The sequence below is a fragment of the Anomalospiza imberbis genome (assembly GCF_031753505.1).
Source record: "Anomalospiza imberbis isolate Cuckoo-Finch-1a 21T00152 chromosome W unlocalized genomic scaffold, ASM3175350v1 scaffold_31, whole genome shotgun sequence".
NCBI lineage: Eukaryota > Metazoa > Chordata > Aves > Passeriformes > Viduidae > Anomalospiza > Anomalospiza imberbis.
This window is the reverse complement of record NW_027099315.1, coordinates 196,088-216,463: the sequence shown is the minus strand read 5'-3', so window position 1 is coordinate 216,463 and position 20,376 is coordinate 196,088. Positions and strand designations below refer to the sequence as shown.

Genomic DNA, 20,376 nt, shown 5'->3' with positions numbered 1-20,376 from the left:
ATCACATATGTTATCTTTTGATTTTTTAACATTCTTATTTTAACCTTTCTGGAACATAATACTGAGATGCCTTATCACTGTGAGTTAAGTCAGACCAGGTTTAAGGACACAACACCTTCTAAATACTCCACTCTCACTTGAGCTTTGGAATTTTACTTTCTTTGTTTATCCAAGTTAATGCAGACTTTACCTCAAAACAATAAATAAAAAACTTAGGAACAAAATTCTACTACCCTGGATTAAATGCTTTACTTGCAGTGCAACTCGGAGTGATAAATGTTTGAACTATTTGTCTGTAAATGGAAAAAAACTATTTTTCTGCTAATTTTTTGGTTTTTTTTTTTTTTTTTGAATTGCATGAAACTGGTTTTCTGGCTAAAAATAGTATTCTCTTTGCATCAGAAGAAAAGCTTAAATGCCTCTTAAATTCAGTTGCAAACGTGCATTTTGACTTAAACAGGTGTGGCAGTAAACAAGGAGAAGAAGATTACAGACCACTGTTTGAGAACTTTATTCAAGATCTTCTTTCCACAGTCAATAAACCAGAATGGCCAGCTGCAGAGTTGCTACTTAGCTTATTAGGAAGGCTGTTGGTAAGGGATACTTGTTCTTAACTATTATATTAATTTGTTTCTTATTACAATGAAATGTGTTTATTTCAGCTCAAACTATTGCGGGAGTGTTTTCTGATTGTTGACACATGCATGCAGCATGTAAGGATATTCTTACATGTATCACTATTACGTAATGCATGGAAAATAAAATTTAGGTCAGAAGATCATTGATATGGAACTTAGTAAAGGTCATATGTATACAGTTTCTCATTAATGTCCTCTTCTAATTCTCCATGACTTTTTCCACATTAAAAAATGCCATTCTATAGCATCTAATAAGTTTACATATTCATAGAACCATAGAATATGCTGAGCTGGAAGGGACCCACAAGGATCATTGAGTCCAACTACTGGTCTTGCACAGGACACCCCAACAATCCCACCCTGTACCTGAGAGCATTGTCCAAACACTCCTTGAGCTCTGGCAGCCTTGGGGCTGTGACCACTTCCCTGGGGAGCCTGTTCACTGCCTGACCACCCTCTGAGGGCGGAACCTTTTCCTGATATCCAACCTAAACCTCCCTGAACAGCTCCAGCCATTCCCTCAGGTCCTGTCACTGGTCACCAGAGAAGAGATCAGTGTCTTCCCCTCCACTGCCCCTCACAAGGAAGTTGTAGACCACAATGAGGTTTGACCTCAATCTCCTCTTCTCCAGGCTAAAGAGACCAAATGCCCTCAGCCACTCCTTGTATGGCTTCCCCTCTAAACCCTTCACCATCTTCATTACCCTCCTTTGGATGCTATCCAATAGTTTCATTCATATTCATTGGGAATAAAGTCAGACTAATACCTGTAATTATTCATAGAATCATAGAATGGTTTGGGTTGGAAGGGGCTTTAAAGCTTATCTCATTCCACACCCCTGCAGTGGACAGGCAGGGACACCTTTCACTAGACCAGGTGGCTCCAAGCCCTGTCCAACCTGGCCTTGAACACTTCCAGGGGCAGCCACAGCTTCTCTGGGCAACCTGTGACAGTGGCTCACCATTCTCACAGCGAAAAATTTCTTCTCAGTATCCCATCTAACCCTGCCCTCTGGCAGTGGGAAGCCATTCCCCCTTGTCCTATCACTCCATGCCCTTGCAAATAGTCCTTCTCTAGCTTTCTTATAGGCCCTCTTCAGGAACTGGAAGGTTCTCTAAGGTTTTATGGACATTCAGGTTCCTCAGGTGGTCATGAGCCTCATCTTCACTTAGAATGGGAGGGACTTTGCTCTCCCAGTCCCATACTTCTCTGGACTATTCCTTTAGCACAGAACCTGAAAACAATTAAGTAGTTTGGTCTTTTATAAGTTTGGTCTTAAAGTGGTACATTTACTTACAGATTGTGACATTTTACAGAATGTGAATATTTTTGTAGTAATGTTTTTTGAGAGTTGTTCTTCAGTATTAAAATGCAATTAATACAGTACTTTGAGCTTTTTATTTGGAAAATATGTTATGGTCCTGTTCCTGGTAAAATGTAGCTTTCTTTATACTTGTGTGAATAATGAGGAAGATGTACTATGGTGTTATGCTATTGCAAAGGATATCTGCTTTACTAGATGTCTGGTTTATTTTAGTTTTTTAAAAATATATATTTTTATAACAGGCATATTTGTAAAGCAAAAGACTCAGTGAAGGAAAAAAACATTATTGTAAAGTAAGGACTGTATCTGTGATGTAATAGTAAATTACATAACTTTAAGCAGCATGGAAATTAGGTGGACTTTTTAAGAAGGTCAAACTGTCTTGTAAGAAGAATCTCAGTTGCAGAAATAAATAATTTTATAACAGCTTATTCTGCTTTTCTTAGGTTCACCAGTTCAGTAACAAATCTACAGAAATGGCATTAAGAGTTGCATCACTTGACTATCTTGGAACTGTAGCTGCAAGGCTCAGGAAAGATGCAGTCACTAGCAAAATGGATCAAGGTTCTATAGCCAGAATACTCAAACAGGTGTGTGAAAGATCCCATGCCAGATGGATTGAGATGTATCTATTTAAAAGCCTAAACATGTTAAAGATGTGTGAAAAACTGGCATTATGGGGAATGAGTTTTCATTGTTGTTCAGATTTCTGAATCAAATATACTCAATTTATAAGTATCACATTTGTTAATTCATGTCTTTCACCATTTTCCTAGTGATCATTTTAAATGGTTAATTAAAATGCTGAAACCAATTTTCTGGTGAGGATGTAGATGAAATAATGGAGTGACAGTTGGATTATACTTAAGAGCCCTTAAAATATATATGTGTATGTATGCATGTATGTGCATTTGCTATTGCAAAATGGTAAATGAGCTTATGGCACTCATATAGAGACTTTTGAGAGTTAAACTGTTAGGCCTATAAGGTTAGTTTTTATGTGATGGAACTGGTATTGGTTGTGTGTGTAGGGTGAGTTGTTATTTTTGTGTTTTTTTTTTTTTTACTGGAATTGCATATATCTTTCCTTGGAGAATACATATTTGCATTTCTGTTAACGCTCCTTATCAAAATGTTTCCAAATCTGCAATATTGGCAGCAATTAACAAAGCAGTATGTGCATTTGAGCTCTCTATAGTACATTAAGAAAATCTTGGGCCTTATCGGTATTTTTAAAAATGTGAACTTTTACATTTCTTATGGATATAATACTTTTCTTTCTGAACTACTAATTGTTCTCAGCATGATGAGATCTAAAGTTGAGTAGTCATATCAAGTTGGTTTCTCTGAAAACCTGAAAAGACTCCAGATCTACTATATGTATTTTATGGTGACTGTTACTTACTTATTTTGAAGGTAAAACTCGTGCAATTGACAGGCATTAAGATAAAGAATCAAAATTCATCTACTCCATGCGGCTGATACTTCCCATGACTTTTGTCAATTAGAATATTTTACTATGTATAGTGTCAAATCTTTGTGTTCATGGCTTATAATTTATACTTCTTTGTGCTAAGGGGGTGTAATTCTCCGTTTGCAGTGATTTTGACAATTGCACATTAGACTTCATAGGGAAATATTTCAGAAGAATCCTTTTATCTTTCCTTATCTCCAGAAGTTATTTAATAATACTGAAAGATATTCTAAAAATATACATACCTGAGTGGTGACCTGAGTTTTTCTATTTGTTTTGAGTTTTTTACAGGATCAGGCAGAAACTAGGCATTGGCATCTGCAGAAAATAAAATAGCTGTGGGCAATTGAGCACTAAAAGCTTTTTTCAGTTACTCAGGAAGCTTAACATAAATGATGGCATTGTGAAAAGTGTATATTATACAGTACAATCACTCAGGGTAGACTGTGTTGTTTATAAGTGATTTGTAACATATGAACAAATAACTACTTGAAATAGTGCATGACACCTAAGCTTCACTTTGTTGCTCAAATGGCAAGAAAATAAGATCCATTGGTAGACATATTGAACTTTAGTCATTAGAAATATCTTAAATTATTACTTTCATTCAGAAATGAACATATATCTCTACAGATTTTTCTTTCCTGCTGAATTGAATACTTAGACTGTTGGATATTTCCTTCTACCCTCTGATATCATTACCAGGATAATCCCCAATGATCAATGAGTGCTTATAACTCTGTCTGTTGTGCTTTGGACTAATGAATTGTATAATTAGATTTAAGAGAAAATCTGTTCTGACATTTTTAAACAGATTTTTTTCATAGACATCTGTCATAGATTGTCAAGTTGATTTGAACACTTGTGCATGGTTTTCATTAGTTTATCTCTTGATATGCTGATCTTCTGGACTTGTACCTTTTTCTACTTGCTGTTGTTTGCAAGCTATATTGTGTGCTACATTTGTGACAAGATTCTCAATCTATGCTGTTCATACAGAAGTTGATGGTTAGAAGTTATAGGTTTTATTGCTGAAGAAGAAAAATGTTTTGTAGCTGAAAAAGTTTAAGCCAGAAATGATTCTTCTACATTTATTATCAGTATTTAATATGATTTGTTGTGGGCTTCACAGTTTCTTTCTGTTTGTTCTGGGTTTTTTACTTTTTAAAATAATTTGGCAGTTAAGGTTCATCAAGAAACTTTTTCAGCCTTTTTATCCACAGAATTTAACATTGGTTGAAGGCCAGACTTTCAAATCACAATTTTCACGTCACAGGGTGCCAAATATAAATTAATAAACCTACATTAGCATTATGTCTACTGTAGACGTGTTTTGAATTCTTGAACTCATTAATTTGAGTTCTTTAATACTAAGGAAAAAAGAGTGGTTTATGGTTTGGGGTTTATGCTGTCTTGTAGGTGTTGAGAAAGTTAATTTCTGATTCATTAACAAGTTAATTGATACTGATTTGATCTCTAACACCTATATGGGGAAAAGTACATTGTCTGATGGTCATATACAAAATCATTGTTTAATTTACATAGGCTAGAATTATTTAAGAGATCAAGATATACATATTTCCTATAAAATAGCCTCTTGTAAAAAATATTCTGGTTTTAACATTCATACATTTTAGATATTTACAAATCTGATGCATAGTTCTCAGAATGCTATTTCATATGTAATCCTTTTTGTGCATCTTAAAAGTGCTTCACAGGAAAATTAATATTATCCTATTCTGTAGATAGACTTTATGCACTAAGTGGAATTTTTGTAAAATGTATGTTTGTTCTCAAGGTTTTTGACCTGATAGAAACTTAATTGAGTCTCAGAGAGTATGATTCTTTAGTGCTAGCGTTCAGGGGTGTTTGGGAATAACCTCTGTAAATTCTTTGCTAAATGAATTGAGCATACTTGCTGCACTTTCTCTGTATTGATGCTTTAAACCTGAAAACAGTTATACCAAATATTTTGCAGCGGGATAAGTTATTTTTATTTCCTTGACACTTCCCATATGTTTTTACTGTTGTCTGTGTTTCATATTTATGTTCATTTGACTTTTTTGCCTTTTATCCCTTGTTCACCTATAAAATCATTGTTTCAGTGTTTAATATTGTTGAGAGAGCTAATGATGTCTTTTATAGGTTAAATCTTTTTTCAGTCTACTATGTGTGATTTCAGCCCTTTGTTTTTCCTTGGGAACAGAGGATCTTCACACAAGATCATAGAATGAACATTAATCAAATCAGTCAGTCTGTTTTCAAACAAGTCTTATTCTGCTGTTAATCTCTTTTGACTTTGGAGCTACAGTCTAATTTGGTTTAGTCTCTATAAAGTTTAGAAGTAATTGATTAAAAAATTGTTAGTTGTATTGATAATTGCAGAACATTAACTTCAGTGTATTGTATATGTGGACATACAGATTTTCAGATGATAATCACCATTGTGCAATATTCTATTTTAAAACTATCTTTCTATTTCCGATAGGTTTCAGGAGGAGAAGATGAAATTCAACAGCTGCAAAAGGCTTTGCTAGATTATCTAGATGAGAACACAGAAACTGATGCATCCTTAGTGGTAAATTTCAGCTTTCTGATGTCAAATTTATATAAAAATAATTTTAGTAACATGCACTGACTAAAACTTTTTTTGGTCATGCATATTGGAGATTCAATTAAATTGTCACCCTAATGTATAATGTTGATTGTGTTTTCTGAAATATGATTGATGCATTAAACTCAGTCTCATATATCTGTTAATTTCGCTCTTCTACATCTGTTGTTTTTGTTTTTTGTGTATCCTGCTGTATTTCTCCAGTTTTCTCGGAAGTTTTATATAGCTCAGTGGTTCCGTGATACAACTATGGAGACAGAGAAAGCAATTAAATCTCAGAAGGATGAGGATTCATCTGAAGGAACTCATCATGCAAAAGATGTTGAGACCATGGGACAGATCATGCATAGAGCGGAAAGTCGCAAAACATTTCTTCGCAGCATCATTAAAACTGCTCCATCTCAGTTCAGTACATTAAAGTACGTTTGAGCACCAGTGTTTTATTAAACATGCATTTGACATTTTTAATCATTTTTGATAAACATGTCCTAATTAAAACTTTGAATTTGTTGCAGGATGAATTCTGATACTGTGGACTATGAAGATGCATGTTTGATTGTTCGCTACTTGGCCTCTATGAGGCCATTTGCCCAGAGCTTTGATATTTATTTGACACAGGTAAACTGTGCTGAAAGTCTTAGTACAGTGAAATGCAGTTGGTTTCTGATTCCAAACACTTTTGTGGTAGTGTGCCATATCTGTTCATTGTTGAGCATGGGTATTTAACAGGCCACGATAACGCCATGTGCTTTCTGTATTAATGACATAAGTGCTTATATTTCTTTTTCTTGCATACATTTTATATGTCATATTGTACATGCATTATTTTATTTGTTAATGGATGTAGATGGCAAAATCAATATCTTAGATGTACACAGTAAAAAAATAATTGCAAAATGTTGAAATCTCTTACACTTTCTGCCAGATGCATGCTCATCTGGTGATATTAACTCATTAAATTGTTCTTAATTTGAAAATACAAGCCAGCTTAGCTACTTGCTTGCAGTGCATGTTACTGTCACTTTGGAAGCTGTTGTTTAACCAGTGTGTTTTCTTTCCTTTTTCTGGGAGAAGAGCACTAACATGTTGTCATAGCAACATGTTTGGACTCGAGTACTGGTTTGGTTTAGTTTAGTTTAGGTTCTGTTACTTATAGTGATCTGCATACACAGCCATTCTTAAAATGATAGTGCCCAAATCCACCTCCTCCATTGAAAGAACTATGATGAAAGGCACAAGTGAATGGCAAAAGTGGAGTTTAAAATGAAGGGACTTCTTATTTTAGTTACTTCATTTGCATGTTATTCTGCTGCATTGTTGCCTGTTAAACAATTTGCTACCATCCCAAAGCAAATTAATCTTTGTTTTTGTTCTCTTCTAGATTCTGCGTGTACTTGGTGAAAATGCAATTGCTGTTCGAACAAAAGCCATGAAGTGTCTGTCTGAGGTTGTTGCTGTAGACCCCAGTATTCTAGCCAGGGTAAAAAAATCTGAAATATCCATCACGTATATGCATTCTTCTGTCACACTTAAAAGAAATCTTTAATTCTTATTTTGGATTTGTGTTTTATTTGTTCCTTTTTAGCTGGATATGCAACGAGGAGTTCATGGGCGGCTAATGGATAACTCCACTAGTGTAAGAGAAGCAGCTGTGGAGCTTCTTGGCCGATTTGTGCTCTGTCGTCCTCAGCTTGCTGAGCAGTATTATGATATGCTGATTGAAAGAATATTGGTATGGTGGCTTATTTATGATGTGTCAAAATTTATTTTCAACTGAGTTTAGATGTTTAATAATATGGAATGATGATTCCAAGAGTATGTGATATATATGTTATTATTTTAATGGGGAGCATCATGCTTTTGAGACCAACCCTCTAAAATGCATTGCTAGTTTTCAGTGAGGCTTTGTTACACTGTTGTGGTTTCACCCCAGCCAGCAGCCAAGCCCCATGCTCACTCACACCCCCACCATCAGGACTGGGGAGAGAATCAGAAGAGTAAAAGCCATAAAACTCCTGGGTTGAGAGAAAGTCAGTTTAACAAGAAAAGCAAAAGCCACACACACAAGCAAAGCAAAACAAGAAATTCATTGAGCCCTTCCCAAGGGCAGGCAGGTGTTCAGCCACCTCCAGGAGAGCAGGGCCCCATCCTATTGAACGGTGACTTGGGAAGATGAACACCATCACTCCAAATGTCCCCCCCCCCTTCCTCCTTCTTGCCCCCACTTTACATACTGAGCATAATGCCATATGGTCTGGAATATTCCTTGGGTCAGTTGGAGTCACCTGTCCAGGCTGTGTCCCCTCCCAACCTCCCATGCATCCCCAGCTCCCTCCCCAGCGTACAAGGAGCAGAAAAGGCCTTGGCTCTGTGCAAGCTCAGCAATAACAAAAACATCTCTGTATCATCAACTCTGTGTTCAACACAAACCCCAACACAGACCAATGCCAGCCTCTGGGGAAGAAATTAACTCTACCCCAGCCAGAACCAGCATATACATCAATAAGTAAATAGACATAGAGTTGTACTGCAACAGAACCAGAATTAATATTCCTTTTCGTTCCTTTATTGAGGCACAGATTAGATGAAATGAGGAATTTTGCCACATCTCTGAAGTCTCAGATATGGGTTATTGAGGGCGGTTCAGTAGTGTGGGTGATGAAAAAGTCTATAACATAGTAATTTAAAGTTGCCATTTGTAATCCAAAAGAAAATAAAAGATAAAACTACTTTGTTTTTTTATGCTATGTTTTAGTGCTTTAAAAGGCTTTTTATTAGAGTTTTTGTATAAAAAGTGGGTTTTGCCTGGATGATCAGATAAAATACAGTGTTAATTTAAGATAACACTAGCTTTTAGCATTCATGTTAGGTTTTTAGTCAAATACTACTCATTTGCTAGAGTTACATGATAAAACATGTTTGTAATGTGTTTTGGAAATGTCCATATGAGCATGCATAAAGGCGCTCATCCTGGCATTTAGATTAAACATATTCTGAATTAAGTAATATGAAATTAAGCTACTCATCCTTCTCCTTAGTTGAAGCCTAGGAAAATGGAAAATATTTGCTGCACATGTCATCCATAAGCTTTATTCAAAGGCTTTTGAAGTATTACAGTCCAGACTCACAAAGTGTCTTGGGTGTTCCTAAACAGTAGCCAAAGCATCAGTGCATCTAGCTTGTAAGATCTTGAATTAAGAAGTGGCATCATACATTTGCAACATCATGAGTTCCTAATTGGGATGATATAAATGGAGGAAGTGTTTCAATGTTTTGAGGACTCAGCCCAAACCTTTAGAATTGTTGCAAATAAAGTTATGCTGACCTTTCATATAAATATACTCCAGAATATTTTAGCTGCATTTTCTGAATGCATTTTTCAGGTCAGATTGTGTGATCTTCACATATAATTTATATAATACATTAATAATATGTCTGATTTCTTTTCAAGACATAATGTTTTTCTCCTCACAGGATACTGGTATCAGTGTCAGAAAAAGAGTCATAAAGATACTTAGGGATATCTGCATTGAACAACCAACATTTCCCAAAATTACTGAGATGTGTGTAAAAATGATTCGGAGAGTCAATGATGAAGAAGGCATTAAGGTAGAATGAGACATATCCTTCAGGATTTAAATTATCATAATTGGTTTCTATATTTTGGTGCAAAAACAATCAAAAGAGCATTTCATTGCTCCTTTGTAATTATTATTATTTTTATTTATTTTTAATTTTTAAGAGCAAATAGCTTTCTACATTGCTGTCTGACTTGGTTTTCTTTCTTCTATTTTCTTCAAGTTCTTGCGGACACTCAAAGTATTTTTAAAAGTTGTTATCTAGAGTTTTGGGGTTTTTTGTCTTTGCAAGTATTGTCTCTGATACTTTTCTAACAAGTAAAATTAGTATATAAAATTCCTTTCTGAAAACAAAATAAATTTTAAGTCAAAATTAATTACTCGATGTTATTATATGCCAGATTTATAAGTTCTGCATATAAAAAATATAAAGTATTAATCTGTGAAACTTTTGCATTAATTCTGAATGTTTAATGAATCAGTTATTCCCCCTAAAATCTTACTTATGTCATCATATTCTTATCTTTGTGTGACATATATGCAGAAGGGTAAAAACCTAAGATTATGTGTTGAATCATAAACCTGACACTGATGTTTTTTGTTTGATTTGGCAAAAATAATTTTAAAATTGTTGGGTAATTAAGAATACACCTGTAATAATTTTGTATCACACTTTCAGTGGGATTTGAAGTCTGGAACTTTAAAGCTGCAACATATAATTTTACCACTTGAGATATGTTAATGCCAAGTGGCTTTCAGGGCAGACTGTTAATCAAGTAGATGAACAGCTGGATCTAAGATGCTGCTAGGAAAGGAGGATGACCTTTTCCTTGCCTTTCCAACAACCTCATAAAGATGAGGCAGTATCTGCGATGTTTTTTTTTAAGTCTCCATGGATGAGGAATGCTTCCTACAAGCATATGCTTTATAAGTAATTTGGGAATAGTTCACTTTCATTCTATTCCATCTTTTCCTCTATACAAAAAAATTGTCAGGGAACCAACTTCCTATGTTTGGGTAGAGAGACTTGACTTCTCTCTCTTCTTTGCCTTGTCACAGCTGTTTTGAAAATGCCAAACTAATCTACAATTGCTGCTAATTCTGCTGTAGAAATTGTAGTCTTGTGTTCAGTTGTCAGTTTCTCAGGGGTACTATGCTTTCCTGAGGAATGCAGATTAGTGCAGGAAAATGGTAACTCTATTTCCTGTAGCATCACTTTCCCAGTGATCATTTTAGTGAAGCTTGCTTAGAGACCAGTATAACTGCTGTAATAGTAATCTGGGTCTAACTAAGATAAGATTCTCTACAACAGTATCACATAGGTTGAATAATTCCTTACAGAAGTGCACATATTGTAAAAAAAATTATTGTACAGATGTATTAGTAATAATACCTATGTGACAAGATAAAATTATTTATTTCTGCTAATTTTTTTCCTTCAGAAATTAGTAAATGAGACATTCCAGAAACTTTGGTTCACTCCAACTCTACATCATGACAAAGAAGCAATGACTAGGAAAATACTAAACATCACTGATGTGGTATGTTAAACAAATTTTAATTAAGTTGCATGTAAAATTTCATTATGCTTTTATTATCTTTGGAATATTATCTGTAGTATTTTAGAAATATACAAGTAATTTAATTATCAGATTAATTTTTTATATGTCTCCTGACATTGAATACATGCTAGAATTATTAATCTGATGGAACAGGCTATAAGAAACTTTAAATGCTCACTAATCTGCTGGCGGTGATAACTGAGACCACATTATATTCAGGTTGTGGAAAATACTTGTTCAGTTAAAACACCACAAGTTTCTGTTATATGTAACATTTTCCAGGAAATGCTAGTAGCATCATATAATTAACCCTAACTAATAAGTAATCTCTTAAAAGAAAAAATTTTGCAATTGATAACATTTATTTTGAAAGGTTATCAAGCTGTTTCAACAAATGCAAGGTCATGTTCTCACCCAAGGTAAACCAGTGTCTGCATAATGTTATCTACTTTTTAGGAGCAGCAAATTAAATTGTATTTATCATCTCAAAAATTTTATTTATCATCAAAAATATATTTATTTATCATCAAAAATTGTATTTATCATCTCAAAAATCTGTTTCAAATAAAATGCTTTTACATTTGTAGTGAAAATGTATTGGTAAAGCCACTTTACTGAAAAGGTATTTTAATATCAATTATACCAAGATGTAAATATCAAATAAAAGTACTCTCCTCATGACTTAAAAATATGAGTTAAACTGCCTTTTAATATTTTTACTAAATTGTAGTGTATTGTGCATTTTTCCAGAATGACCAGTCAGTTTATTTGACTTCAGTTTAATTCTCAGTTCTCCTGCCAATTCTTTTTTGGAGCATCTCTGAGCTGTTCCTGACACATGATACCAGTGAAGGCTTAGTTTGTTTATATAAAAATATGTACATGCATATATATATATTCATTTTTAATATATCAGGCTTGTATTTGTGCTTTAATCTGTACAAAATGTTCTACGAACCCAAAATGTGGTTGTAATTAGAGGTAGCAATCTCCAGTAAAATGTGTAGGCCTTGTATTGTATGGGATACAAATTCTGAGATCACTTAAATGGTGAGAACTCTTTTTCAAATGCAGGAAAAAGTTTCTGGTCTCCAAAGATATCGTACCAAATATTTATGAAAATATATCTGTGCATGTTTACTGATCTTTTAAGATGGCATCTGTATTGAAGTAAATTTTCTTCAGATGCCTTTTTTAACCAGTTTATTCTCAAAACTACTTTTAGGTTGCAGCTTGTAGAGATACCGGCTATGATTGGTTTGAACAGCTTCTTCAAAATGTAAGTAATGAATTTTGAATGTATGGCACAATCATTGTAAGAATTTTAAAAATTCTTTTGGTACTAAAACATATTGAAGGGAGACTGCAAGACCAGTCCTTTACAGTAAACAAATTCAATCCATGCCCTTTAAACATCTGACCTTTCTTTAATTCTCCACTGGTGTAACTTTTATGGAGAAGTTAAATGTTTTTGTAGTGCAAAATCCTTGTGTATCTGTAGTAATTTTTGTAAAACCAGTACATATCCAATGTAAATGAATGCACCCTGAATACAAAATAATTTTCTGTTTCATCTGCTATAGCTGTTGAAGTCAGAAGAGGATGCCTCATATAAACCTGTGAAGAAAGCCTGTACTCAACTTGTTGACAATTTGGTTGAGCACATTCTTAAATATGAGGAATCCTTGTCAGGTAATAGTGTTTACAACCCAGTAGCTTCTTTGAATTTTATGATACTGTAACAGTGGTGGTTCAAATGACTATTGTGTAAAGTGACTGTTACAGAATTCCTATTGCAAAACTGATGGTAATGAGTTATTGCATTTATTTTGATTGTGAACCTTTGAGCACTGTGTAATAATAAAGCTTCCCTAATTTTCTCTAGCTAATCACAATAACAGAGCTAATTTTAAAATAACTTGTTCAGACTTTTAGATCACTAAAAACAAAACAAATATGTCAAGCTTTATTTGTATTAATACATTCTACAGTTGTAATAGGAATCATTGGCTGGGCCAGTGTTCTGTGTACAGTAATTAGGTTAAAAACTGGTGATATTTTTGAAGCATCTTTGGTTATTTTACATATGTTGTGATCACATACAAATGTTAGCACATTATGTTCTCATCTCTTATCTAATAAGAATATTCTGTATTGATCTTGAAAGATATGAGATATTCATATGATGTTTTTGCTATATGTTTTTCATTGCTCAAACATTACTTTGTGTATTTTCTAATTTTTTTTTTGCAGATTCTGACAACAAAGGTGTGAATTCTGGTCGCTTGGTTGCTTGCATAACCACTTTGTTCTTATTCAGCAAAATCAGGCCCCAGCTAATGGTCAAACATGCCATGACCATGCAGCCATACCTGACCACTAAATGTAGTGTAAGTAGAGAAAATTAGAAAATCAGTCTTTTCTTTCTCCCAGATAATTAAGCATGGAAATTAATGGCTGTCTTGTATGCTTGATGAAATTGAAGGTAGGAAAAGAGAAATAAAAATTATGTTTCTATGATTCATGATCATATCTTCTAAAGATATCAGGTCCTTTGATGATCTCTATAGCTTCCAAGATGCTGTTCCTCGCCCTCTGCTTTCACATTTTGCACTCAAATGAAACTGAAACCTGTGCTTCTTTCTCTTAAAGACTAAAACACAGTTTTCCACCTGTTATGAAAGAAGTTCTTAAAATTGTTTTATTTTATAGTCACAGTCTTAAAAGTAGTTAAGATTTAATAAACGAATCTTAAGACTAAAGGTATGGTTCCATAAGATAGAGTGATCTAATATATAGCATAAATATTAGAAGGAAAATGTCCTGCTCTATCCTCTTCAGCAGTTCACCTCTCTCTACCCTAGCTCTGGTGTTTTTGTATTTCTCTGTAAGACAATTTAGCTCACAGAAATGATAGAGAGCTACAGTGCTGAATCCCCCCAGTCCAGGAATTTGGCCCTCTCCTCTGAAACACTGCATTGCTTTCTTCTATTTTGATTAGCACAGTTGACTCAGTGAAAGTTGTGATGAACCCCTCATCTGGCAGGAGCAGAGCAGGATCATGCAGCCATGGCTCAAGGAGGAGCTTGACTGAGTGGGGCGCAGCAATCCATTACATTAGGTCAGCTGCCCAAGGAAGAGCAGGCCTGAGAATGCTTGTTATCAGCTTAGCTTGCAGGTATAGACTAGAATTTTACAGTTCCAGCCCTAGATCATTCTCTAGGCATATCTACAACAGACGTAGAGCTGCTTCTGATCAAATAGTACAGGAAAAGGTTATCTGATTATTTACTTGCTGCCAATACCTGTTGCCAGGTGTTGTGCATTCTCTACTGTGAGTGTGTCAGGAAGAGTTCCTAAATTTGTTTTAGGACTCCAAAAATTTTCATGACCAAAGGTTTTCAGGTCTGTCACAGCCTTGATGACAGGTGAATTCTGCTTCTACTGATTTTTATTTTTTTTTTTACAAAAGTTCTGTAGAAAACAAGAACTTGCTTTCAAAATAGTATGTAACTTAAAAGCAGATGTAAACTATATATTATTTTAAATATTTACCAATTAACTTACATAAGATACATAATTGTATCATACTATTATGTAATTGTATTATATTAATATGTATTATATATGTATTGCATAATACATATTAATAATACTTAGACGTAACACAGCCAGAAATGTTAAATGCTATAAATGCTGTTGTTTCAGACCCAAAATGATTTCATGGTGATCTGCAATGTTGCAAAAATCTTAGAACTTGTAGTGCCACTAATGGAACACCCAAGTGAGACATTTCTTGCCACTATTGAGGAAGACCTCATGAAACTCATCATCAAATATGGCATGACAGTAAGCTTTTAATTGCTACTATTCACTTAATTCCATTTCACATTGTGAAATAGATAGTTTTGGTTTAAAGAAAGTGTCTTCATTATGAAGATAACTTTTGAGCCATGAAAAATCAATGTTCTTGGTTTACTTGTGTTTGTATGTGTTGTTGCTATATTTTAACAATTATAAGTTTAGGCATGTTTTCAGAGCAGTCTAGGAGATTGACATTACATCTGTTAGATAGTTACTTTTAGTTCTACATACCTTTTCCCTGCATAACATCACAAAAGTCTCAGGTTTAAATTCTAAATATATAATTCATTTGTTCTTTCTTGTACCTAGGTTGTTCAGCATTGTGTGAGCTGTCTTGGGGCTGTTGTGAACAAGGTCACTCAGAACTATAAATTTGTGTGGGCCTGTTTTAATAGATACTATGGTAAGTAAAATCACAACATATAGATGTCACTCTTCAGTTTTGCCTACAAGTCTTATTTTAGGGGTACACCATGATTAAATACTGTGAACGAAACTTTTATCTTACTGTAGGTGCACTTTCAAAATTAAAAAGTCAACACCAAGAAGACCCCAACAGTACAATACTTACTGCCAATAAACCAGCACTCCTTAGATCACTTTTCACAGTTGGAGCACTGTGTCGACATTTTGATTTTGATCAAGAAGATTTTAAGGGCAACAGTAAGGTAAAATATCTTGTATTTATTCTCCACATCTTGTGTCTATTGAATGCTCCACTTCAATCTGAGAACACAGTATTTATTCCTAGGCCCTCAAAGCTATGCATTTCTTCATAATACATATTATATCATTTTTTGGGTTGTAAATACATGGTTTTGCAAAGACAATGCAGTAAGATTGTGTTTCTCCTTTTTGATATATATGCTTTTTATAAGAGATTAAAAATATCTGTTTCAACTTCAAATAGCTATTATTTGTGTTTTAATTTCCTCAGGTTAACATTAAGGATAAAGTACTTGAACTGCTGATGTATTTTACAAAGCATTCAGATGAAGAAGTACAGACAAAAGCCATTATTGGCCTTGGTAAGAAATAATAATAGTTTTTATTATTCTGCTGTAGTAGAAATCCATGCATTTATTTGTGTAGTGGCAGGGAAGTTTGTTTAAAATCAAAGTTCACCACATGTTTTATTTGAGACCTGGCTATGGAAATGTAGTCAAAGGGATACTTGGAAGTTGCATACTTCTGCAGCAGAGTGGATGCTTTTGACAGTGAATACCTTTTTGATGTATGACCAAGTCTTAAAAAGCATCAAGTTTCCAAAGTAAATGGAGATGGGTTTTTTTTTTCCCACATGCAAATATGTTGTAACTCCAAATATTGTTTTTCAGTCCTCAAGGTATGGTTAAAGAATAGCTAGAAAAAATGATGGAAACACTTTGAGAATTTTAAGTGTAGGGGCAGAAATTCCACAGAAATTGAGGGAGCTCTGGCAGTTTATACTAACTGAGAGATGCTCTGTGAAATTTCACGAGGCATTGAGATGATGCCATAGTCTAAATATTGCGGCTTATTTTGGGTCTTTGGCAAAATTTCAATTTTAAATAGATTCTTTGTCTGAAGGCATTAGTATAGTATCTCAGTGACTTACAGTAATACATGAACTGACATTGAGTGGTTTGTATCATGTTCATCCTCTGCTCAAGGACCAGAACTGTACACGTAACAGCATCTTGTTTGGACAGATAGGCCTTGGTTTCTGGAAGAGTTCAGTTCATGGTTATGGCTTAGTCTAAAGAAAGTTGTCTCCTATGTGTGTGAGCTTGCATTGTATGGTTTAACTGTTAATTTTCCTCCTTATGCTGCTGTTTAGGTGACTTTTTAGATAGCCTGGTACAGTTCAGGCTAGGGAGGACTGAGGATAAGGACTGAGACTGAATCTTGATTTGATATTCTGTGAGGAAACCATTGCAGACAGCTGAGTGGGATTAATGGCTTTAGAGTTGCCTCTGTTGCAGGAACAGTGCTATGGTGCTAACAACTAGCTGGAGGTTTTTGTAGGCATTGTATCAAGATGCACAACACTTACTGTAGTCCATTCTAATTTAATTGTTCTATACAAAATATTGCACATGGGATAGGGGCTGCCTTCCTAACCATAGACATGATTGCTTTACTCATGGAGGCTGAGTGTTGTATTCATCAGAAATGTTCCTTAATTACAGACTGAACTGTGATCAGTTTGGGGAAGAGGAGAAAACAGGAGTGACTATCAGTAGGCATTCTTCAGATTTTTAAATTATTTTTTCTCTGCCTGTAAACATGTCAGTCTTTATCTTAATTAAACCTCAGGCAACTGTTTTCAGTGATATATTAGTCTCATCTAAGTACTGGTTCCACTTTGAAGGTAGCTGCTTGGGTTTACACAGATGTAGTAGGCAGTGCAAAGCTCTCTTTTACAGGCTGGTAATACTGAATCAAGTTGTCAAATACATTCAACATTTATGTGCAACAATAAGGTGAAAATTACTAACAAGCTAATTCAAAATTTATACACACTGAAGGCATCAAATGAAGACTGTGTACTTTCCTTTTGGTAATTATTAGTGTGTCCTTATAGTAAGGACACTCAACAGTTTTAACCTTTGCTTTGGGATGTGTCACTGCTGTTGAGAGATTGAGTTTAACCATAAAGCGTTATGGTTATGCTTCTCTTCCAGATGTGTACTTGCAAGGCAGATTGAGGATAAAAAATTTTGTTAGTATCTAACAGGTAATGTCTTACTCAGCCAAGTTCAGTGCTTAACCTTAACAGAGTGAAAACAAAGGTATGAAGAGAAGTGGTGTGAGAGCAGCCCCCAGATGTGAAGTCAGTCCTTAAATGAACACAGCAGTTGCCTTTTTTCACCCTCTCTGACAAATTCTTATGCCAAGTAAAGTTTCTTCACTGCTTAGAGGGGATGGAAAAATAATAATTTCCCTAAGAGTACTGGTGGTTTTAGATTATTTTAAATAAGTGAATGAAAGAAAGAGAGTTATGGATTGTTACACATTCATGCAAGTGCTTTCCATTTTCAAAATTAAACCTAAGAAATTAGTTGGACTTTCTCAGAGGTGGTCAAGTTATAAACATCAATATACACCTGTATAGAGTGGACAATTATACTACGTACTTCAAAGAGGAGCATCATTCCTTTTTCTTTCACCTTTTTCCCCTCCATCTCCCCTGCCTTCTTTCCTTTTCCTGTTTTGAAATTGAAACGAGATCTTAAATGCACTTAGGTCTTGCCCAAGACTTAGTCTTTACCTACACTGTCTTTTCTGTGTGCACAGATCCAGTTTTAAAAACCTGACTCAATCTTCCCTTTGTTACACCCACTTTTATACATTGCTTTCACATAACTTTATTTGCTTTCATTTTTCCCCCATTCTTCTTTTATGTTTATGTTTTCTGTGTGTTCATTCAGAATCTTAGTTTCCTATGGTCGTGAAAAATACACTTAATATATGCTTTTCTCACAGTCTTAAAAAAATTGATCAAGTAGTTAAATATAGTTTAAATTGGGAAGTTATGTTCCCATTACCGTTTTTTATGATACTCTGTAAGAGTCTGTTGGCAGCACTCCTAAATCTACATATGTGATCTAAAATTATATATTCTGTTACATATTTAGATCAAACTTTTTATGAAATAAAGACTTCCCTGACTAAGAATAACCAGTTCTTTGTTAAGGGTAAGGCTGCAGCTAAAAGCAGTTCTATAGTGTGTATCGTCTAACAGATGTAGTCTTGGGAATGTTTCAGGTAATTTTCAAGACACGGCCTTAATAGGTATATGAATAATAACAGCGAAAGGTCTAAATTTTATTTTATTGTATTTGCTATATTTTTTCTTTTAAGATTTTATTGTTTAAATACCCAGGATATTTAGCAATTTTTCCACATTTTCTCTGTCTCCATATGAATAACTCTTCATAGCTTCAGCACAATGTTTTTCTCCAAATGCATTAGAAAAACAATGAGTAATTTTTTACCAATGTTCCTCCCTTGCTCTTGGGAGACCTCCTAGTCATTGAGATGCAGACCAGTACACTGGACATGCTTCCAGAACTATATAACTCTTAGTTCAACTGCCCTGGGTCAAGACCCCATCTTTATCTATCAGACAGATAATAGAACTCCTTATAAATTTAGAATGGTGTCCATATGAAAAAGCAATATTGTTAGCAATAAACTTGGGAGGAGATAAATTTCATACCTCTATTTTGAAGAAAGACTTAAGAAGCAGAAATACAATTTCTAGTGAATAATATGGAATATTTCCTCTTTTCTTCCACCCTTAGGATTTGCATTTATACAACACCCAAGTTTAATGTTTGAACAGGAAGTGAAGACCCTGTACAACAGCATTCTTTCAGACAAGAACTGTTCAGTAAACTTAAAAATCCAGGTGTTAAAAAACCTCCAGACCTACTTGCAGGAGGAGGATACACGTATGCAGCAGGCAGACAGAGACTGTAAGTACTGAGTTCTTCTGTGCTGAGGCAGGCAAAATCTAACTTTCTTGCATACAATTACTATATACATGAACTGAGTAATTTAAGATTGTTATCTAATTAGTAATATTGTACACATGATATCTTAGAATAATTTTCAAGAATTCATTATGTTCATAGGTATATTGAGGTATGTAGCTTATTGTTTACTTTCAGGATGTATAAATCCTGAAATCAATCCAGAATGCATAATTGCTGTAATGATGGTAGTAATACTTTTTATCAAAATATTCTCTAAGGTTAATTAGCAGATACAAAATAAGAAATTGTAAAAAATAAAACCTTTATCGAGGAAAGAGACTTTAAATTTGTGTGACTAATTTTTTAAGTATATTTGCTATCAGACTGCTTTATGTTTCATGAGATCATAAACCCATTCTAAGATGGCTGAAATGTCTTCGTATTATAAAGCTTAAAGATAAGTATGCATCAAATAATAGCAAAGTAAATGATTATACTGTGGTGAGTGTGCTATTGCTTTCATCCTTTTTACAGGGAAAAAAGTAGCAAAGCAGGAAGATCTGAAAGAAATGGGTGATATTTCCTCAGGGATGAGTAGTTCCATCATGCAGCTATATCTCAAACAAGTCCTTGAGGCTTTCTTTCATACCCAGTCCAGTGTACGCCACTTTGCTCTAAATGTCATTGCACTGACATTAAACCAGGGTCTCATCCATCCTGTTCAGGTATGGTAACCTTTTATGATGTGGATTTTTTTTTTTGGTCTTCAGGTTTCAGGGCTTTTTACACTTGCTAGATATATTTTTAGTTTTTCTCTTGCAGCTATGTTACAGTAATCACTTATTGTAGCAAGGGGAC

General features: G+C 34.5%; 1 protein-coding gene across 5 annotated transcripts in view; it reads left to right on the top strand.

The window, feature by feature from the left end:
* The window catches only part of LOC137465553 (nipped-B-like protein), a 194,679-nt gene that overhangs the window by 161,984 nt on the left and 12,319 nt on the right, over positions 1-20,376 (top strand). For all 5 annotated transcript variants that reach the window (XM_068177630.1, XM_068177629.1, XM_068177632.1 and 2 more), the window contains 18 exons: positions 461-593; positions 2,410-2,553; positions 5,926-6,015; positions 6,256-6,470; positions 6,567-6,669; positions 7,433-7,531; positions 7,637-7,783; positions 9,526-9,660; positions 11,072-11,170; positions 12,417-12,470; positions 12,775-12,883; positions 13,445-13,581; positions 14,900-15,040; positions 15,365-15,458; positions 15,569-15,723; positions 15,993-16,083; positions 19,345-19,518; positions 20,053-20,243. In XM_068177630.1, the coding sequence (XP_068033731.1) occupies positions 461-593; positions 2,410-2,553; positions 5,926-6,015; positions 6,256-6,470; positions 6,567-6,669; positions 7,433-7,531; positions 7,637-7,783; positions 9,526-9,660; positions 11,072-11,170; positions 12,417-12,470; positions 12,775-12,883; positions 13,445-13,581; positions 14,900-15,040; positions 15,365-15,458; positions 15,569-15,723; positions 15,993-16,083; positions 19,345-19,518; positions 20,053-20,243 (2,311 nt within the window). The remainder of the gene's footprint in view (positions 1-460; positions 594-2,409; positions 2,554-5,925; positions 6,016-6,255; positions 6,471-6,566; positions 6,670-7,432; positions 7,532-7,636; positions 7,784-9,525; positions 9,661-11,071; positions 11,171-12,416; positions 12,471-12,774; positions 12,884-13,444; positions 13,582-14,899; positions 15,041-15,364; positions 15,459-15,568; positions 15,724-15,992; positions 16,084-19,344; positions 19,519-20,052; positions 20,244-20,376) is intronic.